This window comes from Tauraco erythrolophus, chromosome 9 (assembly GCF_009769465.1).
Source record: "Tauraco erythrolophus isolate bTauEry1 chromosome 9, bTauEry1.pri, whole genome shotgun sequence".
Taxonomy (NCBI): domain Eukaryota; kingdom Metazoa; phylum Chordata; class Aves; order Musophagiformes; family Musophagidae; genus Tauraco; species Tauraco erythrolophus.
Window position 1 is genome coordinate 16,295,512 of NC_141473.1, and position 25,368 is coordinate 16,320,879.

The 25,368-nt window shown below is 64.0% G+C and overlaps 5 protein-coding genes across 5 annotated transcripts; 4 read left to right on the forward strand and 1 right to left on the reverse strand.

Moving 5' to 3' along the window:
• Positions 1-22: 22 nt before the first annotated feature.
• On the forward strand, positions 23-5,053 carry UBTD1 (ubiquitin domain containing 1). Its single transcript, XM_086616726.1, is given in 4 exon segments — positions 23-89; positions 3,830-3,880; positions 3,883-4,065; positions 4,279-5,053. Coding segments are annotated over 4 exon segments (687 nt in total). The 3' UTR covers positions 4,665-5,053.
• Positions 5,054-6,459: 1,406 nt separating this feature from the next.
• On the forward strand, positions 6,460-8,907 carry ANKRD2 (ankyrin repeat domain 2). Its single transcript, XM_086616741.1, is given in 18 exon segments — positions 6,460-6,480; positions 6,482-6,527; positions 6,893-6,922; positions 6,925-7,007; positions 7,092-7,109; positions 7,111-7,140; positions 7,143-7,233; positions 7,236-7,255; positions 7,443-7,482; positions 7,485-7,549; positions 7,685-7,782; positions 8,012-8,040; positions 8,043-8,057; positions 8,060-8,110; positions 8,242-8,339; positions 8,619-8,721; positions 8,805-8,867; positions 8,870-8,907. Coding segments are annotated over 18 exon segments (939 nt in total).
• A 923-nt stretch (positions 8,908-9,830) lies between these two features.
• Positions 9,831-12,929, forward strand: HOGA1 (4-hydroxy-2-oxoglutarate aldolase 1). Its single transcript, XM_086616917.1, is given in 16 exon segments — positions 9,831-10,028; positions 10,030-10,060; positions 11,075-11,124; positions 11,126-11,165; positions 11,168-11,203; positions 11,281-11,324; positions 11,326-11,412; positions 11,526-11,562; positions 11,565-11,659; positions 11,828-11,893; positions 11,895-11,925; positions 12,095-12,114; positions 12,116-12,229; positions 12,783-12,805; positions 12,807-12,844; positions 12,847-12,929. Coding segments are annotated over 16 exon segments (993 nt in total).
• A 1,416-nt stretch (positions 12,930-14,345) lies between these two features.
• MORN4 (MORN repeat containing 4) lies at positions 14,346-15,283 on the reverse strand. The gene is given in 7 exon segments (XM_086616886.1): positions 14,346-14,540; positions 14,542-14,564; positions 14,717-14,727; positions 14,729-14,787; positions 14,789-14,825; positions 14,911-15,018; positions 15,150-15,283. Coding segments are annotated over 7 exon segments (441 nt in total). The 5' UTR covers positions 15,227-15,283; the 3' UTR covers positions 14,346-14,414.
• Positions 15,284-17,886: 2,603 nt separating this feature from the next.
• On the forward strand, positions 17,887-25,184 carry PI4K2A (phosphatidylinositol 4-kinase type 2 alpha). Its single transcript, XM_086616543.1, is given in 12 exon segments — positions 17,887-18,232; positions 18,235-18,287; positions 21,020-21,197; positions 21,200-21,219; positions 21,479-21,610; positions 21,694-21,847; positions 22,458-22,519; positions 22,970-23,069; positions 23,332-23,364; positions 23,367-23,464; positions 23,755-23,814; positions 23,903-25,184. Coding segments are annotated over 12 exon segments (1,398 nt in total). The 3' UTR covers positions 24,065-25,184.
• Positions 25,185-25,368: the final 184 nt, after the last annotated feature.

The following is a 25,368-nucleotide window of genomic DNA, read 5'->3' on the forward strand; positions in this document are numbered from 1 at the left end:
GCCGCCGCCGTTGAGCCCCGCCATGGGCGGCTGCGTGGGGCGGCAGCGCCGGGAGCGGCCCGCCGCCGAGAACCCCCGCAAGCGAGCAGGTGAGCGGGGCCGGGCCCACTGGGGCCGTCTTGCCTGGGTACCCCCAGGATGGCGGGCACCGGGGCGTGGGGGGTCCCGGTGCACCTCTGGGGGTGGGGGTCGCGTGGGCGCGGGGGGGGGGGCGCTGTCCCGTGAGGGCCAGTCCGTGGCCCCGGGGTCCGGTCCGGTGCGCGGCCTCAGGAGCGGGCAGGCACGGCGGTGCTCGTCCCAGCGCCCCGGGGGTTTGCAGGGTCAGGGCTGTCCTGCCCGGCCTCGCCGGTCCCTGGCTGCTCCCGGGTGCTGCCTGTGGGATGTGCCGGTGGGGCTGCAGGGTGGTGGGTGGCCCTGTTTTGGGCTGGGCAATGTACCCCGGCACGCCGCGTCCTGCAAACTGCTGGGTATCTGCCCGCACTCTGCTTGCCCTGGATCGGTGCCGGCGGGGACAACCCCGTCCCCGCTCCCCCGGGACTTCAGGAGGTGCCGGGGACCCGGCCGCGGGGCGGGCAGGGAGCGGCTGCGCCGGTCCGGAGAGCAGCGGCGGCGCAGGGCGGGCTAGCGCAGCCCCGCGGCTCCCCGGAGTTAACGGCAGCCGAATACCCGAGTGCTGTAAGGCGCTGCCCCGGAGGGTCCCGGAGGCCACGGGGATGGGCACGGCTACCTGGCGGCGGAGGGGACGCGGGCCGGCAGGGTGAGTCACTTCTGCCTTCCTCTCCCCTGCCTCCCCGGCCGGTGCAGTCGCGGCCGGTAATTACCGTGTTTATGGCAAAGCGGTGGTAGGCGGTGGGAGAGGAGGAGCAGGAAGCGTGTGCCCCGGGACGGAGCACCCCGGCCCTCGCCCGCAGCTGGGGTGCAGGCGGGAGGGAGGGAGGTTTTCCTGTGGGACAGTGCCCGCTGCTCCGGCAAGACGTGCAAGGTGCTGTGGCTGCTGGGTCCGGCTGTGCCCGCTGCCTGTCCCCACCGTGCAGGGCTTCAGGTGTGCCAGCCCGCCCCAGGGAGGCCCCACTGGCTTAGGTTAGGGTGATCGTCCCTCATGGAGCTGGCAGCCTCCCAGCCTTCTGTCCCAGCACCCTCTGGTCACGGGGGTGCAGGTGCCTTCTTGCGGGTGCTGGTGAGTCCTGGGGTCTCCAGCTGACTGTTCACTCAGCTCAGTGGGGCTGTGAGGCCATTGCTTCGCACTTTGGGGCTGTGGCTGGGGGATCAGATCCGGACGTCTGGATCTGGATGTTCCTTCCCTGTGCTAGGCAACAACCAGCTGCAAAGTCTGTGTCTCCATCACTGCTACTCGCTCCCTGTGGAGCTGTCCTGGGATGGGTCATGGTCCCTTCCCTGTGCCCCTGGGAGCTGCCACTTTCTTGCAGCATGTCCCTTTCTGGGGTAGCAGGACTGTCCCCAGTGCTGGGGTGCCCGTGCTGGCTCCTGCCCTCACTTGTGTGGTGCTGCCAGCCCACAGGAGCCACTCGGCAGGCCGTAGAGGATGAAGCAAGGCTGCAGCTGCCTTCACCTGCACTGTGGGGGCACAGGCCTGGGCCACCAGGTCCTAACACACAAGGACCTGCCATAGGTGGGAAGGGGTGCTGTGCCTGCCTGCCTTGGCTGCCCCTGGGGCCCTACTAAGCAGCCCACCTGCCCCACCAGCTCCTGCTGGGGCTCACTGTGACCCACTGCAGAGGGATCCTGCCAGGGCTCCCCACAGCAGGTGACAGCGTTGTCCCCAGGATGGCCAGCCTGCTGCGGGAGGAGCGGGGGATGCCAGTGGCACACAGCATCCTGGCCCTGCCTGGCCCAGGAGGGGACCAGCCAACGCCGCTGGGAGCGGTGTCACATACCATCTGGCTGTCATCTCCTCTGGGGCCAAGCCAGCCTCCAGGGCCCACCAGCTGTGGCTGCCTGAGGCTACAGCCCAGCAGGGAGCGAGCCACAGTATAGGAGAGCCTCCGGGGCACAGCCTCCTGCCTGGGGGTCCCTGCACCGCGGTGGGGCTGAGCCACAGGCAGGGTGCTGCAGGCACAGGGCCGGAGGCAGGCACACAGGCTGCCGGCCAGATCCTGTTGGCTCGAGTCCGGGTGCAGCGAGTGGCCAGACCTGTCCGGTGATGCTGCGTTGCACAAGGGGCCAGGAATAGAGTGGCAGGAGGTGATTAGAGACTGCGGGGCCCAGCTGGGCAGCAGCAATAAATAGACAAGGCTTAAGCTTCTGCCTACCTGGGCGAAGGCTGCCGGGCACACCTGTCTGCACGGGGCAGCCGCAACCTGTCCCTGCTGTGGCCAGGCCCTGCGGCTCCAATCCTGCTGCCTCCCCTCGACCAGCTTCTTCTCTTTGCTGTGAGCGGAGCTGGGAGGATGGTGCCAGCTGGGAGTCTCACCGTGCATGACAGTCCCAGCTGCAAAGATGCATACCTCAGCCTGGTGGCCACAGCAGCATGGAGATGTGGTCCTGGCCCTGTCTTTCAGACTGGCTGTGGCCACTGCTCCGCCACCTTCCCAGGGCAGGTGATGCCTCTGACCTGCTCTGTCCTGCGGTACTGCAAATCCCTCCTGCCCGGCACTGTGACTGCTGATCGGCAGCGCTGGCTGCAGCTGGCTGCCCTCACTGCTCTGGGGATGCAGGCAGGATGCTGTCTGTCAGGGATGCTCAGCATCCAGCCCTGGGGTAGCTGGGAAAGTGGATGATGTGCTGGCTCCAGTGGTCTTGGACAGGGTGGGACAAGGCTGATACAAAAAAAAAAGGCCACTGCACACTTGCCCAGGAAAAGCTGCCTGGGAAACATGGCTCAGCCTGCAGCTGGCAGCTGTAACTGTCCCCAACACTGGGATGTGTGGCATCACCTTGCCCGGCAGGTCACTGCGCGGGCACAGGTGTCCTTCCTGCCTGGCTGGGGCTCCGCATCCTCCATGTCCTGTACCTGCAGGAAGGGGGCCGTCTGGCCGTCCCAGGGAGAGGGGTGGCAGGAAGGAGCTGTTGTCACTCATTGTCCCCTGCTCAGCTGGGAGTGACAACAGCTCCTTCCTGCCCCACGCTTCCGGCTCAGCCATGGGGCCAACAGGATGAGACCATTCCCACGAGGCCACAGCCTGGCGTAGGGAGAACAGGGTGATGTGGGACTGGCATGAGGGTGGCCCGGACCCCTGGGCGGGTGCTGGCTGCTGGGAGTCCCTGGGGAGACGGTGGGGGGCTATTTCATGGAGAGCCAGCTCGGTTCGGGCCATTGTTGCAGCTGCTGTGGGCTCGCAGCCCCCCACCCCAGCGATGCCCTCTGCCCCCGATGCCATGGACACTGTGTGCCTGCCGTCCTGCCTACAGCTGGTCCCTGCCATCCCAGGGTGGACGGAGAAGAACAGTGAATTCCTCCCCCTCCCCCGCTCAGCCTCCGTAATCCCCTTCCCGCTCCGAATCACCAGCTTATTTCCTGGCTAATTCCCCAAGCTATAAATACTGCTCTGCCTCAAAGGGCCCTGAGGCCCCATGGCACCCCACAGGGCAGGGCCTGGTCCCCTAGCATGGGGGCAAGAGCCTTTGTCCCTCCTGGGAGTAAAGGATGTTACTTAGTGGGGCAGCTGCTATGTGGCCAGCAGGACCTTGGGCAGGGCTAGCTTTAGCCAAGTTCCCCCTGGCTGCATTGGGGACTGTCCTGTGCTGAGCAGGGTGGTCCCTTGGACAGCGCTGTGCATGGTGTGAAGATTCCCCGGGAACCTGTGGAAGTGGGGGGCTCAGGGCCAAGGGGGAGCCAATCCCTTGGCTGAGTATCCCCCTTCCTCCCCAGGCCGCAATGAGCCCCTGAAGAAGGATCGTCCCAAGTGGAAGAGTGACTACCCATGACAGATGGGCAGCTGCGCAGCAAGCGAGATGAGTTTTGGGACACAGCACCTGCATTCGAGGGCCGTAAAGAGATTTGGGATGCCCTGAAGGCAGCTGCCTACGCCGTGGAGGCCAACGACCACAGCCTGGCCCAGGCCATCCTCGATGGAGCCAGTATCACCCTGCCCCATGGGAGGGACGGTACTGGGGTTGTGGGTGGGGTGGGTACTGAGTGCCCCATATCTGGGCCCATGGAGGTCTCAGGTTGGAGAGGAGGACCCAGCTGCCATCTACACAGCTCACCCAGCTGATGGGGGACAAGGCAGGCTCTGCCCCACTGCCTGGGGTGGCCCTGTCCGCATTTGGGTGGTCCATGGGGATGCCCACCCACAGCATCTCACCTTGCCGTCCTAGGGTCCCTGACGGAGTGCTATGATGAACTGGGCAACCGGTACCAGCTGCCCGTCTACTGCCTGGCACCTCCTGTCAACCTGATCCTGGAGCGGAGCGAGGAGGAGGCAGTGGAGCCAGCTGAGCCACTGCCCAATGCCCGGCGGGAGTTTGCCCTCAAGGTGCGGCTCTCCACCGGCAAGGACCTGCGGCTCAGCGCCAGCATGGGTGACACCATCGGGCAGCTGAAGAAGCAGCTGCAGGTGCAGGAGGGCATTGACCTGGCCTGGCAGCGCTGGTTCTTCTCAGGCAAGCTGCTCACTGACCGCACGCGGCTGCAGGAGACCAAGATCCAGAAGGATTTTGTTGTGCAAGTGATCGTCAACCAGCCCCTGCCACCCAGGAACTGAGCCACCCCGCACTGGTAGCGGGGAGAGGGCAGGGAGCTGGGGGGCAGTGGCACCTCTGGAGATGCCCCATGCCGTGTCCCAGCCCTGCTGAGGCAGACCCTGCTCCCTCCGAGGCTGCCCCTGACCCGAGTGACCCCCCAGGAAGGTCTGCGTGAAGCTGTGCCGCCGTGGTGGCCCCTCTTGGCTGGGGACACGGACACATGCCGCATTTGCTGCAGGAGGTTCGAGACCAAATGTGTCTGGGGCAGTCAGCATGGCCAGAGCCCCACTGCTGGGCTATGCCGGCAGGAGAGGCTGTGATCCCCTGGGCTCTGGCTCCCCTGGCCAGGAGGGCCCTGGGGTACTGGGCTGGGTGGAGATGTCTCCCCTTTGTACATAGTCTGTATTATCAATAAAATCTTTTCATCCTTCCTCTGGCTCTGGGGCAGGTGGGGGGGGCTGTCACCTGCAGCAACAGGAGGTCCCCATGCCTGTCCTACGTCTGCTCCCGTGTTAGGATGGGCACAGGGTGGCCAGGGAGAGCCTGAGTGCCCTAGCTCTGCTCCCCAGTGCCGCCCTGACCCTGTCGGGCCGGAACTGGCTCTTTACCTGTCTGGGCCCTTCCTCAGTGCTGCTGGCATCGTCCCGTTGCCCTCCTGGCTAATTGTCAGCGTGGGGCTACTGCCTTCCTTTCCCAATGCTTCCCTTCTGGAGGTTTTGGCCCATGTTTGCCCTGTTGCCAGGCAGGACAGTCCACAGAGGGACATGGTTGCAGGACGACCTTCACAGCCACCAGCACCTGTCCTGGTGAAAACAGTGCCTTTCTGCAGCCGGAGGCTGTGGCTCTCATGGGACAAGGCACCCGAGGGTGGCCCTGGGAACTGCCCAGGAGTGTGACAGTGATGTGTCCCCATCTGTCCTTCCCCCAGGTGTTGTGCTGGGGATGGTGCCTAGCGCATTAACTGTCCCGACACAGAGCAGCGCCGGCCTCATCTTACAAAGGGGGAGAGCAAAGCTCGAGGGACTGAACAATGTCCCTGCTGCCGGAATAGCTGCTGGCTCTGCCTCCTGGTGCCCCACGTGAGGCCAGTCCTGCTGCCAGGCTGCCTGTGCATGGCAGGGAGGGCCAGGCAGCCACGGACCCTGGCAGGGCTGCTTGGGACATTCTGCACCTGAGGTCATCCTCCAAAGCGGTGCAGAAGGGCGCTGGCTCCCGACATCACGTGCTGCCTGGTGCTGGCTGAGAGGTTTGGGGGGGCCCATAACTTCTCTTTGGGATGGGCAGCAACCTCCTCTGGGTGCCAAAAGCCTCGGTGATTCCAGTGGATGCTGCAGCATCTGGTTGCATGGGGATGGGGTGATGGGAGCCATGAGGAGCATCCTGGCTGCGCAGGGTGGGTGGCATGGGCACAGGACCCATGGGTGACCCAGACCGTGTCTGTGCTCCACTGAGCTTCTCTGGACTGGCTGCCGCAAGGCTGTGCGCACCCCAGCTCCCCGCACCCAGCACAGGGGTCCAGGCAGCCTGGGAGGGGGGAGTGGGGGGTCTCTTCTTTAAGAGGGTGCGGGGCCAGGGAGGTGAGCCAGGGCCCCGCCAGAAAGCAGGAGAGTGAGCTCATGGCAAAGCTGCCCCAGTCATGTGGAGCGGCCACAGCTGTCAATGCCCTTGGGCCGCCGGACGGAGGGGCCGACGGCATAAAGCCGCACAGCCAGCAGAGCCGGCGGCAGCACCGGGAGCCAGGGCCGGGTACTCCTTGTCTGCCGTCGTGAGGAGGAGAGGCCACATCCTGCTCGGGGTCGTGCACCACAGGCAGACATGGAGCTGGATGTGCAAAGGGGCCAAGGAGCTCATCGAGCAGAAGCTGGTGGAGGAGGAGGGAGGAGGAGAAGGTAGGTCCATAGGGCAGGGGCATGCGGCAGGGACCTGCTGTGTGCCATGCCCGTCTTAGGGCCCGGGCGCAAGGTGGCTGGCACTGATCCTGCCATCCCAGGGGATGCAGCAGGGTGGCCAAGGCTTCTCAGGGGTTCAGGGTTCCCAACCTGGGAGCTCCTGCCGAGCAGCGGGCAGGTGCCCAGCTTGCTGAGCAGGGCAAGTGGGCAGTGTAAGCCTAAGGCTGCCAGGCATCCCAGAGACCTCAGCAGTGAGCTGTGAGCCGTGCCAGAGCTACCTCCATCAATCGGCTGGGAACGGAAGCAGTGGGGCTGCTCTGTGCCCGGCTGGGACCATGCAGCCCCCCTCGTGCCCATGCAGCGACTCAAAGGGGATGGTGCACGGGAGCCAGGGCCGTGGAGCGGATGAGCAAACCTGAGCTGGAAGAGGAGAAACGGTGTGGCCCCAGGAACCGGGGCCTCAATGCCATCAAGGTGAGGTGGGTCAGGGTGCGGGGACGGGCCAGGGGGTGGCTGGGTGCAGGAGAAGGCAAATGGGGTGCTGCATGTCCCCCCCAGGGCCAGGAGCGGGTGCGGGAAGAGCTCGGTGGACCTGCGGCGGGAGATTCATCGATTGTGGGGAGCATCCAGCGCCTCATCGAGCTCCGCAAGCAGCGCCGGCAGCGCCGGGAGGAGCGAGCAGCCACCCCCGAGCCGCCCCACTGCCAGAGCCCCTGGAGATCGTATGTTGGGGGGGTCCTAAGTGCGGGAGCAGGGCTGCTGGAACAGGGGTGGAGCCCCCACGGGCCAGCCCCCAGGTCACCCTGCCAGCCAGGGACCTCCCTGGGGAAGCACAGCAGGGTCCCCCATGTTGTACCCTCTCCCACACCCCTGCGATGCCCCAAGGTTCTGAGCTTGTCTCACCGGCAGGAGGGTCCTGTGGAGCCAGAGACCTTCCTGCGAGCTGCTGTCCAGGCAAGATGCCTGTGATTGAGAAGTTTCTGGCAGACGGTGGCCCCCCTGACACCTGTGACGAGGTAACATCCTCCATGGCTGCTGGCCACCCCCCATCTGCACCCTGCCACCAATGCCCTGTCGTGCCTGCTGACAGAGGCTGGGACACCCAAAATGGGGCTGGGGCAGGGGCTGGATCCATCCACCTGTTCCCCCAGTTCCACCGCACAGCCCTGCACCGCTCCTCGCTGGAAGGACACATGGACATCCTGCAGAAGCTGCTGGACAGTGGAGCCACCGTCGACTTCAGGGATCGGGTGAGGCCAGATCCTCCCCTGACTCCACACTGGTCTGAGCCTCCAGGCATGGCGCAGCTGGAGCAACAGCAGGGTTGAGGTCCCCGCAGCAAGGCAGTGCTGTCCCCGCTGCCAAGGTGGATGTGGGCAGGGGTCTGCTGGCTCAGCCTGGGCACAGGGACCAGCTGGGGTGGGGGACAGACTATGAGATGGGGGCGTCCCCTGCTGTACATGGCTCTGTGTGCCCACGCTGGACTGCACCGCTGTGCACTGGGCCTGCGGGGTGGGCACCTGGATGTGTCAAGCTGCTGCAGGACCACGGGGCCGACCTCAACCTGAAGGACAAGTGTGTGTAGGACAGAGCCTGAGGGCACAGGGCTGTGCCAGGGGCACATGCCACCGGGGGCCACGGTTGGCCTTGTGTCCGGTAGCTGGGGTGGGTGCTGATCCTGTCTGGTGTCGCTCTCCTCTCCGCCAAGCTGCTCAGCACCCCTCTCCACGGGCCACCCGGACTGGGCACCTCGACATTGTGGAGCACCTCATCCACAGTGGGGTGGACATCAACTCCCCGGACAGGGTGAGTGCTACGGCCACGCAGCCAGCAACCAAGGGGCAAGCTGATCCCTCCTCACTTGGCGGACCCCTGTGGGGGCTCCCAGCACCCACAGCAGGGCACGTCCGGACACACGTGTCCCTGCCCTGGGGTGCCAGCAGATGCAGCCAGGGCTAGGGTGGGCACCGTCCCCCTTGTTCCCTTGGGAAAGTGGGCGTGCGGGGAGCCAGGAGCAGGCTGCAGGTGGAGGTTCCTCTCCCCAGAGCTAGACTACAATCCCTAGCTGGGCTCTATCTTTCACAGGAAGGCGACACAGCACTGCATGATGCCACACGGCTCAGCCGCTACAAAATCACAAAGTGCTGATCCTGCACGGGGCCGACATTGATGGCCAAGAACGAGGTAAGTGGCGTGGGCCAGCACTGGGGCCATTTGCTGCCCCACCATGCCACGCCATCCGGCTCCAGCTCTCTCTGCCCGCTCTTGCAGGCTGGCAAGACCCGACAGACCTGGTGCAGCAGTGGCAGGTGGACACACGCCAGGCGCTAGAGACAGGGAGCAGCCGCAGGGGGAGATGGAGGTCCCTGCGTGACGGCACCGTGCAGAGACCAGGGACCAGGCTGGGCTCCAAGGAACAGGATCCAGCCAAGACTTGTCTGTGTCAATAAAAGCCAGCAAAGAGCAGCATTTGGCTCCAGGGGTTTGCAGGGCTGGCAGCCTGCACCAGGGGCGATGGGCCGAGGGAGCTGGGTTAGAGCGGGGAGCTGGGTTTTCCAGCACCATGGATGTGCTCTTCCTCTTAGCACAGGGACTCGGGTGTTGGTAACACCATGGGGCCAGGACACGAGTGTTCAAGGGTAGGAATCCTCAACTGGGGGATGTCCCTGCTGTTCCAAGTGCGTCAAAGTCCCACCTGGGCAAGCTCATGGAGGGAAAACCCCGGAGAGGGCAGCTCTACCCGGGGACCGTGCTGTGCTGGGGCTGGGTTGTGCCAGGGAGCAGCAGTCGTACACGTGCTCGCAGCCATTCTGTGGGGCTGAGTGGCTTCTTGGTCTCCTGCCTTCCCCACGGGAGCCAGTCCCTGGGAGGACACAGAGGCCCTTTGCAGAATGGTCACTTCTGCCCAGCATGGTACTCGTTGCTCCCTACCCAGAAATGCTCCACTCACCCGTTTCCAGGAGACTCTACACCAACATCATAGCAAGAGAACCCTGCTCACAGCCCCAGACTCCCCGCGGTGTCTGGTCCCTCCCTGGCACTGCAGCCTGGCCCCGTGGGCGGCAGAGGGGCAGCTGCCGGGCTGGCAAGGGAAGGGAAAGAACAGCTGAGGCTCACCCAGAGGTGTGCTGATCTCTGCACCCAGCTCCTGGAGTGGGAGAGAGCACCTGAGCTACGCCCAGGTACCACCCTCCACGTTGCCTGCCCAGCCAGTCGCGGGTCCCTCACGTGCCACATCAAATTTAACAGACCCTCTGTGGGGCAGACAGCACGGCCAAGCGGCAGCACCCAGCCACCATGGCGCTCAGTGCCCGCCTCGCCTCTTCCCTCCATCCTGCCCTGGCAGCTCTGCACCGGTCAGCCCCCAGACAGCACCGAAGGCTCAGCACTGCCCTGGGACCCAGGGCACACGCTTGACCTCAGGGTATCTTCCCACCTCTTGCCACCCCCTTCTCGCCCACACAGGAGGTGGACTATGCCCAGCTGGAGGGGAACGCTGCGCCACTATGCCAGCATCCCCTTCCGAGGTAAGCTGCTGCCCGCTGCCCCTCTCCGTGCAGGCTTCTGCCAGACCCCTGCCCACTGCAGGGGCCCTGTGGCAGTGTGCAGGCAGCCTGCTGGCTTTCCGATGGTGCTCAGCCTCCAGCCGGACTTTGCTCCAGGCTGGCAGCCCCTCTGGTAACTCACCTAGGGGCCTTTACGTGGCATTGTGACCAGGCACAGGCATGTGTCCTTGCACACCCCCACCACACTCCAGTGCGTGCTTGCATGCACGCTCCACATGTGTGCAGGCTTGCACCTACCCTCTGCCCCATACATGTGCTTGCACACCTGTGCACACTCACACAGATCAGCGTGACGGGATGTGTGTCTGTTGATTGCCCAGGATGGATGGATGGGAGGAGAGGGCTGCAGGAAGAGGCTGGGATTCACAGGGATGTGAGTCCAGGACTGTGGGGACACAGACAGGAGAGGGCACACTGTGGGCTGCAGAGCCTGCCTGGGTGCCCAACAGCAAGGAAGGGAGTGAGGGTGAATGGGGGCCCTGTATGCCACAGCAGAGCCGGCAGTGCTGGGCTAGAGCTGGCCTCCCTGTGTCCATAGCGTTGGCAGGGTCCCAAGGAAGGGTTCTATGAGCCCCAGCCGGGGACAGGATGGCACAGCCTGGCTTCGGGCACCAATAAATGCCTCACTAGTGATGCTGTGTGGGGTGGTTCCTGGGGATGGAGATGGGACACACAGCGAGTTCAGCCCACAGGGTACATGCACGGCACGCACAAGGGTGCCTGGGTAGGGATGGTACCACTGTGCTCAGTGCCGCAGAGGTAGGCACTGCCAGCTGGAGTCACATACCCACATATGCCCTTTGTGGGGTAGCCCAGGGCTTTGTAGGGCATCTTGGGAGCCTCTCTGGCCCAAAGTGGCTGCTCCGGGTGCCTGGTGCCCATCTAAGTGTGGGGTGTGAGAGGGAAGGGACGACCACCCTGTGGGCACCCCTGCTCTTGAGTCCGAGCCCTGCCCTCCCCACGCTTGTGTTTCAGGTCTGGTGGTGCTGGGCTCCAACGGGGAGTACCCCTACCTGGCACCATCGCGAGCGGCTGGAGGTGGTGAGCTGTGTGCGCCGGGCTCTGCCCAGGACCGCCTGCTGCTGGCTGGCTCTGGCTGTGAATGTGAGTGCCAGCGCGGGCAGCGCGGGGGCCACGTGTGTCTCCCCAGGGCATCCTTCACTCCTCTGCCTCCTCCCCAGCCACCCAGGCCACCATCGAGCTTACAGCCAGCATGGCAGAGGCATGGGGCCGATGTAGGTGCTGGTCGTTACACACCCTGCTACTACCGGGGGTCCATGACCAGCACTGCCCTGGTCCAGCACTACACAAAGGTGAGCGGCGCCTGGTGCCCACGGGCAGCCCTGGCCGGGGCAGCAGGACGGAGACCACGTCCTGCATGTCTCCGACCCACCCTAACTGCTGAGCTCTGCCCGGCTGCCTGCAGGGTCGCCTATGCATCCCCATTCCCGTGGTGCTCTACAGCGTCCCGCCAACACTGGCCTGGACCTGCCCCTGGAAGCTGTCCTCACCCTGGCTCAGCACCCCAACATTGTCGGGATCAAGGACAGCGGTGGGGACGTGAGTGGGGCAGGGCTTTCCAGGGGCTGGCTGCCACCAAACGTGGCCCAAACCTGGGAATGGGGAGTTGGGGCTTGCAGCCCTTCCCCAGGCCCCAGGGATGCTGCATGAGCCCCAGGGGGGCAGATGGGGTGATGCCTTCCCCAGGCACAGCGTGTCTCTCCCCAGATCACCCGCATGGGGCTGATGGTCCACAAGACACAGCAGGAGGATTTTCAGGTGCTGGCAGGATCGGGCTGGCTTCCTGCTGGCGAGCTACGCCCTGGGTAGGTGCTGCTGCCCCTGCTCAGCCAGAGGGCACGGAGTGCTGCCTCAGGGGCACTGGCGGGGACTGGCAGCCAGGCAGGGGAGGCAGGCGAGAGATGGCGATGCTTGGAAGGTGCTGGCTGGGCACAGCTTGCTGAGCTGGCTGCCAATGTGTCCTGGTGTCCCCAGGTGCCTCTGGGGGGGTCTCGTGCCCTCGCCAATGTGCTGGGAGCCCCGCTGTGCCTTCTGGACCATCTGTGTCGCGAGGGCCGCTGGCAGGAGGCCCGTGACCTGCAGTACCGGCTTATCGAACCCAACACGGCAGTGAGCAGGCAGCCACCCCCAGGATGCGGAGGGGTGGGGTTGCTGGGCCATGGCAGAGCCGAGGGTGGCAGAGGATGGAAGTCCATGGGGTTGCAGGGCGGACAGGATGGCACCATACCCAGCCAGAGAACCAAGCAGGCTGGAGGTGGTGGGTTGGGAAATGCCAGCCCTGCCGTGCCAGGAACAGCGTGTCTGCTGGCAGCGGGCACCTGCCTGACCAGCCGCAGGAGCCTTGCCAGCTATTTATAGGTTAGCGACGGGAGGAAGAGCTACTCCTCCCCAGGCCCCCCAACCTGCTGCAGGGTGGCCTGTCCCTGCTGCAAAGAGCCCACCATGCCACAGGGATGCTCCCCTGCATGGCCGTGCTTTGCACCCCCACCCCATGGTGGATGTTTCATGGAGGGGTTGCAGCCACCCCGCACCTGCCCAGCCTTGCAGCCCCACGTAGGGGAGGGCAGGAGTGATAAGGAGCAGGTTTGGTAGGAGCAGGGCCCACAGAGGGTGCTGCCCTGTCCCACAGGAGCTGACGAGCCCCACACCTTCCCTCTCGCAGGTCACCCGCCGGTTTGGGATCCAGGCTGAAGAAGGCCATGGAGTGGTTCGGCTACTACGGGGGTCCTGCCGTGCACCCCTGGCCCCGCTGAGTCCCCCCCAGGTTGAGGAGCTGAGGAGCACCTTCAGTACCAATGGCTGGTTGTGAGGGGTTACCCTCCTGCCCCTTCCCACATCAGGAAGGAATGGGAGCCTGGACCCCAGGAGCTGAGAACATGGTAGGGACACTGGGAGGTGGCCAGGAGAAAGCCACCCATCTCACTCCTTCTGCTGGACAGGGCTGCCCTGCGCAGAGTGGGTAGGGGACATCCCATGGCCACCCTTGCATCCCTGCCAGCCCCGGGGTCCCACCATCCCCACCTGAGAAGAGACGGATCCCTGTGCCACGAGCCGGGAATAAACCTGCTGCCCCCACTCTGTGTCTGCAGTCCTGCTCCACAAGCAGCCCCCACCCAGCCCCTGCTCCCACAAAAGGACACGGTCCCAGTGTTTGGCAACATGGTTTACTCAGCTGAGGCCTGCGCAGGCACAGCACAAGGCGGGGTCATGGCAAGGCACGGGACCGGTGTGGGCAAGAGACCAGCAGGGAGGGCATGGCGCCTGCAGCTCACCACCGGGCTGCGAGGGCTGCTGGGACCCTCGCACCACAGCCAGCCAGACCCGCACCGGCATGAAGGTGCGCATTGCAGAGGGGGAGATGAAAGATGTTTGCAGGGGCAAAACAGGGAGCTGTGTGCCCCCTGCCCATCCTGCCTGCCCCTTTGCCATGCCCCTATCGCCACCCACCCTGCCCAGGCCCCCTGCTCCAGCCCTGGCACCCCATGCAGCCCTGCTCATGCCCCTCATCCCAGGCGCCAGCTGACCCTGCTCCTTGCTCAACCATCGCTCCTGCCCTGCCCCAGCATGCGGTAGACATGGGCCCGCTGTGGCGTCCCCTGGTCACCCTTGTGGCGGATGCTGCTGCAGGTGTCCCCAAGGCAGCGGCTGGGCTGAATTGGCACAGGGATGACGGGGACACAGGCCCGTCAGCTGGCCCTTAGAGCAGGCTGGGTCCTTTGCAGCAACATGTCACCCTGCCCAGGCACGTGGTGGGATGGCCAGTCACCCAGAGCTGAGAGCGCAGGCCACGGGGCGCCCGGAGTGCCCACCCTGCCTCGGGACCAGGGTACCGAAGTGGGCTGGGAGCTGCCTCTCTGCAGGCGTGTGGTCCATGCCAGCAGCCCACGGCCAAGGCACCCTGGCAGTGGAGTCGGGGTCCAGCCCCAGCCCATCCACCCCTGCTCTGTCCCCTGCAGGTAGGCTGGCAGCCCTGGTGGTCTGCAGCCTTCCCAAAGGGGTAGAGGGGCTGGGCACTGGCTGATCTGGTGAGTGCCAGGACTACAGCAGAGAGAGAAGGCACCACGGCCGCCCTGGGGCACTTGGGTGGAGAGCATGGGGTCCCGTCCTCCCCACTATCAGGATTTCAACCAGGGGGCTTGGAGCTGAGCCCTGGCCCCACCAAGGCTGAGCAACGGCACGTGGAGGGCAGGGGGGGCCACTCAGCAGGGCTGCATCCCTGCTCCGGGGACAGTGGGGCCAGCCAGTGCCCGATGCGGGGGTCCACACCGCAGTGGGATAGGGGTGCACGGCACCGTCATGCCATCAGGTTGTGGGCAGACTTGGAAGCGCCCTGGGCCCTCTGGATGACAGCTGGGCACTTCTCCCGCCGCAGCAGCTTGTTGTTCTCGAAGAAGCCCTCGTTGCGGGGCACCCCATGGGAAGCCATCGGGGAAGGTCAGGAGACCTGGGAAGGTAAGGGCTGGGAGTGACAGGGCAGGGAGCAGCATGCACCGGGGCTGGGGCCAGGGATGGAGCGGGAGATGTCGGATGGGGTCATGTTGAGCTGGGGACTGCGCATGGCTGCAGCTGCCCACGCTGTGCCACTGAGCAACTCACCGAAGCCAGAACGCGCCCGCCTTTGAATCACCCTCAAAGGTCATGTTGTCGCAGCGGGTGAAGACGCCAACGGCCGTTGAACTTGCCCTGCACAAACTCCCCCTCGTACCTGCATGATAGGAGCTCCTGAGGCAGCAGCTCCCCACGGCAAGTGGGGATGCCCGGGGGGGTGTGCACAGGGGTGCCACGCTCACCTGGAGCCGTCGGAGAAGGTGAGCACACCGCAGCCATGGAAGAGCCCATTCTCAAAGTGCCCCACGTAAGCGGTGCCGTCGGCAAATGTCAGCTGCCCGACGCCATGCCTTGCGACCTAGGTGAGGGCAGAAACGGGCAGCACTGGATGCATGGAGGCAGGGACTGCCCCGGCGTGGTGCTGGACAGGGACACAGGGGCTACTCAGCCCCCCGGCACAGGCAGCACCATCCCCTCCCACCCTGTCTCACCTTCCTTCCACTCGCCGCGGTACTCCTCCCCGTTGGAGTAGGTGAAGGAGCCTTTGGTGAGGGTCATTGGCAACAGCCTCCAGCAGTGCAGGGCAAGAGCTGGCAGGGAGAGGCGTGGAGGGTGGCTGCTAGGTGGGGGGAAACAGCCTGGCTCACCCAGAGCACCCACGTCCTCTTGGCTCACCGAGAGGCACACGTCTGCCCCGGGGACAGCTCTGCTGGGGCATGCTGCAGGTGAGGACGTGACCCCAGGATCTCAGCTGCCCTGCCCTCCCTCTGAAACCCCAGCCGCCAGGTTCAGGTTGCTGCCTGCCCCGCTGCAGGGCGCGGGGCGACGTGAGCCCATAGGGGTCACCATCCTGTGAAACATGAGTGAGCCACAGGAAGAGGAGCCGGAGCTGGCTGCCTCTGGCATGGCTCCCCAGTGGGACCTGAGGGGGTTCTGAGCAATGGCAGACTCAGGCCAGGGGCCACATCCAGCTCTACTGCGGCAGCCAGGGAAGAAACAGGCGTTTGGAGAGCAGATGCTTTTTGGGTTGTGTTTGGTGCCGGCTGTTCAGAGGAGGGAGCAGAGAGCTTGTGGGGTTTCCAGATCCAGTGTGGAGGATGGGCAGACTTGGCATACCCCAAAGGATGGAGCAGCCAACTCCTCCTAAGAGGGACAGCAGAGAGAGGACCCTGAGGTTCCAGGGCCTTGCTCAGCTTCCGACGGTTTGCAAACCTGCCTCCTGACAGCAAGCAGTCCCCAGAGCCCTGAACGCCCCTGAAGCCACTGCTGCACAGCACAGCTCTCCCAGCACCTGGAGAAGGCACCAGCATGGAGCTAGCCCCACAGGCGGGCTGGGCATTGCCTCTCTGGTGGCTCCTGAAGCAGCTCAGGCAGAGCCTGAGATGGGAAAGGGCTCCCTGATCCAAAAGGGGGTATCCCTGCTCGCACTGGGCTGTGTATCCTGGAAGCTGGGAGCTAAGCCATGCCAAGCGGGGAGACGCAGTGCATGGGAGCACAGCAGGTAACTTGCAAGAGCTTTGTGTCCCAGAGGAGAAATGGCCCCCAGCCAAGCCGAGCAGCGACTGAACAGTCATCTCTGCTGATGGCAGAGGACCAGGAGCTCCGTGCCGGCTCCCCAGCCTGCAGCCTGCCCACCACCTCCGGGGACGTCTCTGGCAGCGCCAGGAAGAGCAGAGGGTGCTGCTGCAGGACCACTAGTGCCTGCTGCAGGGGAGGGCTACCACTGACAGCACGGCCTGTGCCTGGACCTGTGACTTCACCCAGGCAACAGGCAGAATTTGCCCCATGAGCAACTTAGCCTGCTCAGCTGCTGGATGTCCCCCCACTGGCACCCACACACGCCGGAGCCCTGCACCCACAGCACCACAGCAAGCAGGGGCGATGCTATGCACATCTCCACTCTGAGCCCACGACCTGCCTGGCCCACCCACCCACGGGCTGGAGCCATGCATGGCGGCGAGGGGTGCACAACCCAGATGGGCCGCACGCTCCTGGGCAATGCAGGCAACACCCAGGGGGACACACGCACACCCCAACTGGGTAACGTGCAGAGGGGATGGTGATTGCACCCACGGCTGACACCCTACGGTGACCATGCACCCACGGCTGATCCATGCACGCCTCACTATGTCCATGCACCCATGGCTGATCCATGCGTGCCCCACTGTGTCCGTGCACCCACGGCTGATCCATGCGTGCCCCACTGTGTCCGTGCACCCACGGCTGATCCATGCGTGCCCCACTGTGTCCGTGCACACACGGCTGATCCATGCACGCCCCACTGTGTCCGTGCACCCACGGCTGATCCATGCACGCCCCACTGTGTCCATGCACCCATAGCTGATCCATGCACCCATGGCTGATCATGCCAACCCCACTGTGTCTGCGCACCACGGCTGATCCATGCACCCACGGCTGATCCATGCACACCCCACTGTGTCCATGCACCCACGGCCGATCCATGCACACCGCACTGTGTCCGTGCACCCACGGCTGATCCATGCACGCCCCACCGGGTCCATGCACCCACGGCCGGTGAACGCCGGCCCCACCGGGACGCCGGGGCGATGCCTACAGGCCGATGCCTTCCCAGGGCGGTGCGGGCGGGCCGGGCGGCGCAGGGACCCGTGGCCCGCGCTCACCTGGCTCCGCGCTAGCTGCCCGCACGCTCCCCACCGGGGTCCCGCCGAGGGGCGGTGGCACGGCCACCTCCCCTGCCAGCCCCCCGCCCCGCCGGGCGATACCGGGCCGCCAGCGTCCATCCCCACCCGCCGTTGGCTGTCTCCACGGCAACCGCTAGCAACACGGCTGCTCATTGGCCAGCTTCGCTACACTCCCTCGCCAGGCGCCATCTTTATGTGGGGCAAGGCTTTCACCTCCCCGGCGTGTGGGCGGAGGGGCAGCGCGAAGGGCAGCAGGGGGTGCTGCCGCTCCCGAGCGGCCATCTTTGTGTGGGGCGCTGGTGCCAGCCCGACGGCGGCGGCGGGGGCTGGCGGATCCCCCACGGATGGGCAAGCGCAAGGCGTGGAGGCCTCCAGTCCCGCCTCATCCGGCACGGCGGCCGCAGCCGCCCCCGCGGCGGGCGCGGTTCCCGCGGCAACGCCCGGTCTGGGCGCGGCGTGCCGGGGGCGGAGCAGCCGATGGGGCGGGGCGGCGCGGTGACGCGGGCGGAAGCGGCGGGCGCGGGCGGCGCGGCGGGGCCGGGCCGGGCGGGCGCGATGGACGAGACGAGCCCGCTGGTGTCGCCGGAGCGGGCGCAGGCCCCCGACTACGGGTTGCCGGGCGGCGCCGTGCGCGCCCTCCCGCCCGCCGCTCCCCCGCCGCCTTCCCCTCCCGGCTCCCCCGGCGGCCGTGACCGCGAGCGGCAGCCGCTGCTGGAGCGCGGGGCGCGGGGCCCGGCGGCGGCGCAGGCCCAGGCGCAGGCCCAGGCGGCGGCGCAGGCCCAAGCCCAGGCGGCGGCGGCGGCGCAGCGGGAGCGTAACGACTTCCCCGAGGACCCCGAGTTCGCCGAGGTGGTGCGGCGGGCCGAGCTGGCCAGCGAGCGCGGCATCTTTCCCGAGCGCATCTCGCAGGCTCCAGCGGCAGCTACTTCGTCAAGGACCCGCAAGGGGGTGAGCCGGCCCCGGCCCCGTGTGCCCTCCCCGGGGGTGGCCGGACGCTCCCCCTGGTCCCCGAGGCCTGCGGGCTGAGCGGCACCGGCCGGGAGGAGGGTGCTCCCGAGGCAGCTGGTGATGATGACCTGGGGGTGGCCGGCCTTGGGGGCTGGTAGGAGCAGCTGGAGCTGCCCTGGGCTTCTCCCGGGAGAAGTGCAGTGGGACCGGCAGCAAGAGGAGGGGACAGCTGTGTCTAAGTGCTGCTCAGCCTCTTCTGTGGCTCTCGTGCTCCAAAAGGAAGGGTCACTCTCTCCCCCAGGCCTGTGCATCAGCATCTCCTGAGCATGGTGACTCCAGCCCTTGGGCTGTGACTCTTAAGAGCTGAGCTGGTTTTTGGCCTGTCAGACTGGAGTGAGATGTCTCCTCTGTGGCTGTGCGGTCGATATAATCAAGGCGAAGTCCTCAACATGTAGCTGGTCGCTGTAGATCTTGTGAGCCGTGGTGGCAGCTGTCTCCATGCCACTGCCTGGATGTGTGTGCAGCGCAGTGGCTTGTCTTGTGACCTGCAGTGCCCAGCAATTACTTGAGCTGTTGCTGTTTCCCGTGACTCCTTTGCCGCGTGTGTGCTGGGATGCTTCCTGGGAAGCTGGACTGGGCTCGCGGTCTCTGGTATGCCCTAGTTTCCCTGCCCCGGGTGGAGCCTCGCTCCTGGGAGCTGTGGCAGGCAGGTCCCAGCTGAGCTGGCGGGCTGTGGGGCAAGGCACGCTTCTTCCTGCTGCCCTCCTGCTCCCTCCAGTTCCCCAGTATGAGACGTAGTGTTGCTGGGGTGTGTGGCTGGACGAGCTGCCTGGGGGTGACAGGGCAGAGGCTGCCTGGATATAGGAGACCTGAGCTTGGCGAGGGCTGGTGGAGGGTGCGTGTGAGGAGCCAAAGTCCATGTACTTCTGGCCATATCACTAGGCAGGTCCCCTGGACTGCCCTGCGGTCAGCAAATGTGGTGTGTGTCTGGTTTCTCTGGTTGCTGCCCAGGATCACCAAAACCTCCCTGCTGCTCGTACAGGAGAGAGCGCAGTGTGCTGTCGTTGCAGGCAGGGCGTGAGGGAGGGCATTGGGGAGGAAAAACTTTTCTCTTGTGTCCGCTTTCCTCTGGGCTGCGGGGCCTGGGTTGTCCCAGCCAGGATGTGCTTCCCCAGCCTCTGTGGCTGTGCTTACCTGAGTCTCTGGGCTGGCCTGGCTCCCTCTGCCTCACTGCTTGTGCCAGGCAGACCTGTTTTCCCTGCCAGTGCTGCTCCCAGCATGGGTCTGTCTGGAGGGAGATGCTGTGCTGCCAGGCCTCTGGCCTTTGTGCCCGCACTGTCCCTGCCTGACTGGGCCTTGCTCTACTGGACTGACTCCCCAGAGCACAGGGCTCTGTGCTGCCAGGGTTCCTGACAAGCCTCTTGCAGGCTCATATTAGGGACATGTTGGCAGTCGTGTGCCTTCACGTGAGGCTGATGAGGGGGTTGCCTTCCTGCCTGCACAGGGAAGGTGGCTCCTCTGTGTTATCTGGGGATGGCTGAAATGGTCCTGTTCCCTCAAACCCTTCCTCTTCCTGGTGGACAAAAGCTTCTTCTGCCTGTCTTGGGCTGGCTTCTCACCCTAGCAGGCTGAGATTGCTCTGGAGTCCCCCGCAGAGTTGCTGGGACTCGTGTCCTGCTTCCACATTGTGGCAGGAGCTCAGCTTGGGCAAGTCCCATCCACTCAGGCTGGGGCCAACACCGGCCATGGGGAAGAGGGCTGGTGGCATGTGCTGCTGAGTCACCCCAGAGCAGGGGCTGCCAGCATGGAGCTGCTGCGCAGCCCCCCAGGGATGTCTGGCCCACAGGGGCAGGTGGCCTTGCTCCTTGTCTCAGCTGTGTGGCTTTGCAATGCTGGCTTGGTGATGGTGCAGCACCTAGCACAAGGCTTCTGTGCCCTCTGCAGTGGTGGGGTATCTGAGCTGCTGGCCCTGCTCTGGGGTCTATGTGTGTGAGGCTGGATTGAAGGGTGGGAGTGCTGCTGGTACCAGCTGGTGGCCAGTTTGGAGCTGCCTAATCCCTCTTGCCCACGGCACATCTCCTCTGCTGTCTCTAGCTGCAACTCCCAGCACAGAGCCGTGGGCTCCTCAGAGGTCCTCCAGCTGCTCGACTGTTCTGGTCCTATTTCCTCTGGTCAGTTTGGGATCAGCTCCATTCAATGGATTTTGGAGCCAGGGCAGGGATCGCTATCCCACTCCCTCTCCTGCATGGACACAGAATCATAGAATCATCTGGTTGGAAGAGACTCTCAAGATCGAGTCCAACCATTCACCCTGCACTGTCAGGGTCCCTAAACCATGTTGCTCAACACCGAATCCACACGTTTTTAAACACCTCCAGGGAATGGATGAGCAGTAGCTCTCCCCAGCCATCCAAAGGTCGCAGGGATGAGACTGGGATGTTTATCAGAGGGACAGCATCATCACAGCTGTCTCTTGGGACAAGGAGAGTTGTTTTGAGGCGTGTGAGCCGGGTTGAAGGTCTTTGGGCAGCACCTTGCTCTTGTGGGACAGGGCTCTGGCTGGGGAATGGTGCCTCCCAGCCCCTTCCTGCCTGCCTCCCTCCAGGAGCTGCGAGGTCTGCCTGGTGTGAGGGGCTGTTCTGGGCCCGTTCCTGAGTGTCCCCGCCGTGGGTTAGCTCAGGAGAGAGTCTCTTGACTCTGCCATCTGCCTTCAGTCAGCCCTCCTCTCTCCTGCTCGCAGAAAATCATTGGCGTGTTCAAGCCCAAGAACGAGGAGCCATACGGGCAGCTGAACCCCAAGTGGACCAAGTGGCTGCAGAAGTTGTGCTGCCCATGCTGCTTTGGGAGAGACTGCCTCGTCCTCAACCAGGGTTACCTGTCAGAGGCAGGTGCCAGCCTGGTGGACCAGAAACTGGAACTCACATTGTTCCCCGCACGAAGGTGAGGAGACAGCTGCTGGGATCTCATCCTGGGGAGGCTCTCACATGCTTCTACACAGCTCTGCTTGCATCTTGTCTTGTGGCACTGCTGACTTCGGAGATGTTGTGTTGAGAGCTCTGGACTGGGACTGCTCCTGCTCAAGTCATGGGGATCCTCGTGCTGGGCAGAGCCATGGGAAATGCTGTGTCTTGGTTTTATCAGCCAGTCCTGTAACAATTGCCAGGTGCCTCTGCTGACGTCTGTGCTCCTGTCCCCCCAGGTGGTGTATCTGGCCAGTGAGACCTTTAACTACAGTGCCATCGATAGGGTGAAGTCCCGAGGAAAGAGGCTGGCCCTGGAGAAGGTGCCGAAAGTTGGCCAGCGCTTCAACCGCATTGGTCTGCCACCCAAGGTAGGGCTGCTGGCCTCCACGCTGCCTGCCACCACTTCTCCATCCTCTGAGGCCTCCTGTAACGCAGCCTCTCCTTGCTTCAGGTGGGCTCCTTCCAGCTCTTCGTGGAAGGCTACAAGGATGCTGACTACTGGCTGCGACGGTTTGAAGCTGAGCCGCTCCCGGAGAACACCAACCGGCAGTTGCTGCTGCAGTTCGAGCGGCTGGTGGTGCTGGACTACATCATCAGGAACACAGGTAAGGCCACGTGCCTGGCATGGGACACTACCTGCTCCTTCATGTCCTGCCAGCTGGAGAAGGGGGAAGGGGCTTGGCATCAATTCCTGGCCCCCAAAATTCCTCTCAACGCCACTTGGTTGCTGCCAGAGTGGCAGCTGCCTCTGGGTAGAGTGCAGCTGCTGTGGCTGCACACCACTGTGGCCACGCTGTGGCTACTGGCCTGTGTCCTGGGAGATTTGAATCCACAACGCTGCTGTAGTAAAAGTTTTCCAGCTGTGAGGATGCAGAGACATCCAGAGATCCAGCACCTGATTATGCCCCTGTATCCCATATCACGCTGGGTTTATGAGTTCCTGCCAGGCTGGAAGGGGTCAGAGTAGCTCTCTGGGCCTTGCAGTCTGACCTTTCTGTTGTGAGGTGGGGATATGTGGACTTTTCCTGTCTCCAGGGCTGGTTGTATAGGGGTTGATATGGCTTCCCAGGTCTGCAGCAAGCCTGAGGGCTCTAGGGTAGAGCTTGGGCCTAAAACTGGTCTATCTCACTTCTGGGTCAAAGGAGGAGTAGTCTTCTGCCTGACATGGTGCAGGCAGGCCCTGGCACTGACACAGCTGACTTTATCTCACTGCAGATCGGGGCAATGACAACTGGCTCATCAAGTATGACTGTCCTCTGGACAGCGCGGGCATGCGGGTGAGTGGCTTCTCCTGGGTAAGGGCTCCGTGGGGGGCTCTGCTCCTGCAGGCTGCCTGCCTGGCAGCCAGGCTGCGGATTTCCCAGCTGGCTTGGGTTTCCAAGCATGTGGAGGCCTGATCTTGTCTCCTGGGCCTTTTGTTGCCCTCTGCATTGGTGGTTTGTGGCCTAGTGGGACTTTGTGAGGTTGCAGCTGGGCTCTGTTGGGTAAACTGCTGTTGCTGGACCTGTGCATCCTTGGGGTGAGGCCTGGGCAGGGGAGCAGCTTTGTCCCACTCTCACCCAAGCAGACCGTGTTTCCCTGTGGGCAAGGGGCCATGCTGCAGGTGAGAGGCTGCTGTGCCTCTGTGGTAGCCAGGGCAAAGATCCTGGCAGCAGGGCTGCAGGGAGTGGGAGAGCGACTATTCCTGCTGGGGAGGCCTCCTTGTGACATCCTCTGCTTCCTTCTAGGACAGTGACTGGGTAGTGGTGAAGGAGCCCATCATCAAGCTGGCTGCTATAGACAATGGCTTGGCTTTTCCCTTGAAACACCCGGACTCCTGGAGAGCGTGTGAGTCCCTCAGGCTCTGCCAGGGCACCCTGGCGAGCCATGCAACTGCATGCTTGGGCATCCTCCTCAAGGGCTGGAGAGGAGAGGACTAGGGCTGTCCCTCTGCAAACCTTCTGTGTCCATGGGCACCTCTACCTCAGCAGAGGCTGTAGGAAGTGGGTGCTGGACCCTGTGTCCCAGACACAGGTGACTTGGCACCTAGGGGCATGTGGTACCATCCTTTGCCTTCCCCAGCTCTAATGTCTCCTGCTTCCTCCCACAGATCCATTCTACTGGGCATGGCTGCCCCAGGCCAAATCCCCTTTTCACAGGAGATCAAGGACCTGATTCTTCCCAAGATCTCAGACCCCAACTTTGTCAAAGACCTGGAGGAAGATCTATATGAGCTCTTCAAGGTGAGCTGAGGGAGTAGGTGAGGATGGCTTGAGAGGAAGAAAAGTGAGGCTGGTGTTGAGGAGCAACCTATCACAGCTGCAGAGGACAGGAAGGTGGCCGTGCTCCTGACTGTTTCTGGATTGAGGCACAGCAGGGTTATCCCTCTGCCAGGAACTGAAGATTCAGTGTGGGGAGAAGCAGGAAACCTGTGGGGACAGGAGGAGAGAGTCTTACTTGGGGAATAGGCATCTCTTGCACAGTGAGGGGCAGCGGGTGCATCCCACTGTGTTGTCTGCTCTGTCTCTTGCAGAAAGACCCTGGCTTTGACAGGGGACAGTTTCACAAGCAGATTGCTGTTATGAGAGGCCAGGTAAGCTGTGTGTAGGGAAGGAAGATGGGTGAGGCATGGAGCCTTGTCCTGCCTGGGCAGCTCAGGCATTGTTCTCTGTGCCGTACAGATCCTGAACCTGACTCAGGCACTGAAAGATGGGAAGAGCCCCCTGCACCTGGTTCAGATGCCACCTGTGATTGTGGAAACGGCGCGTTCCCACCAGCGCACTGCCAGCGAGTCCTACACGCAGAGCTTCCAGAGCCGGAAGCCTTTCTTCTCATGGTGGTAGCTGTGGGAGCCATGGCAGGGCTTGGCCGCCTCAGACTAGCACTGCAAGAGGAGCTGGGCCACTGCTGGCTCCTGTGGCTGGGACTTGACCACCTGGGTAGAATGAGCAGGTGTGGCTGGAGGAACCTGCAGCTGAACTGGAGGAGCCAGGCAGGTTGGGTATGGTCCCCCTCCAGCTCCATTGGAGCTTGGTGCCCTGCCTGGGGCAGAGCCCAGGGGGAGGTGTGGGAATCTGCCAGGTACCATGGTGTGGCTGAGACCCTGCCTCTGCCTCCCTTCCTTGGCCCGCGTGTGGTTCTGAGCATCCCTGCTTGGGGCTGGGATGAGCAGGCTGCCTGGGCCTGGATCCGTCCAGCCCTTTACACCAGCCACGGGCCCTTTCCTTCCCTGCTGTGCCAGCTGCTGGGCTGGGAAGGCCTGTAGCAGGTTATACCTCCTCCCTTTCCCCGAGGGTGTGCTGTACTCCTCCACTCTCCCTCCTCTGCCTCAACCCCGTGCACGCTGCTTTCCTCAGGGGGAGTTCCTGCTGCCCATTGGTGCAGCGGGGACCGCAATGAACGGCTGTTCTCTGGCTGGGGGCTCGAGGAGGGGACATATGAGGGACAACTGGTGGGGCTGGTTTGGGTGCAGTAAGACACTAAGGGGAAAGAGGTGCTTGCTTGTCCTGGTGAAAAGCAGGTGGCTCAGGGAGAGGCTGTAGCTCAGTGCCCCCACGCCTCAGGTGGAGAGGGCCGAGGGTGGGTGCAAGCATCCTCTCCGCTCTGCTGCCCTAGTCCGTCCCTCCTGCCAGGTCTCCACGTCTGCTCTTGCTTGGCTTTTGCCCCTGCTCCCAGCAAAATCCCTGGCTGCTGTGCAGCCAGCATGGTGCCAGCCTCATCTGTGCCTAGGGCCCCCTCGAGGGGCAGGGGGCTGCTGGGGAAGGGCTGCAGGGGCTCTTCTGCTGCATGGGTTGGAGGCATGATGGGAGCGTGGGGGGCCAGCATGGGCTCCTGGCTGCCTTGGTGCTGACAGTCTCACAGGCCTGCTGTGGGTGGGGGAGGCAGTGAGCCCCTCTCTCCCCGGAAGCTGCTGAGCTTGTATTAAATGGTACCAGGGCTACTGCCTGCATCTGCTTGCCTTGAGCTGTGGCTTTTCCTGCTCCTGGGGAAGCTGGTGTTGGGTCTCGCTGTCCTGTTAGCCCATCTTTGGGGGGTGGGAGGGGAATGAAGGTGGTTTGGGGCTCTGCTGCTTGAGCCTGGGAGGGGAGAGTGGTTACCTTGTCTCCTGTGTGGGGAGGGGGCTCGGCACTGGCTGTACAAGCACAGG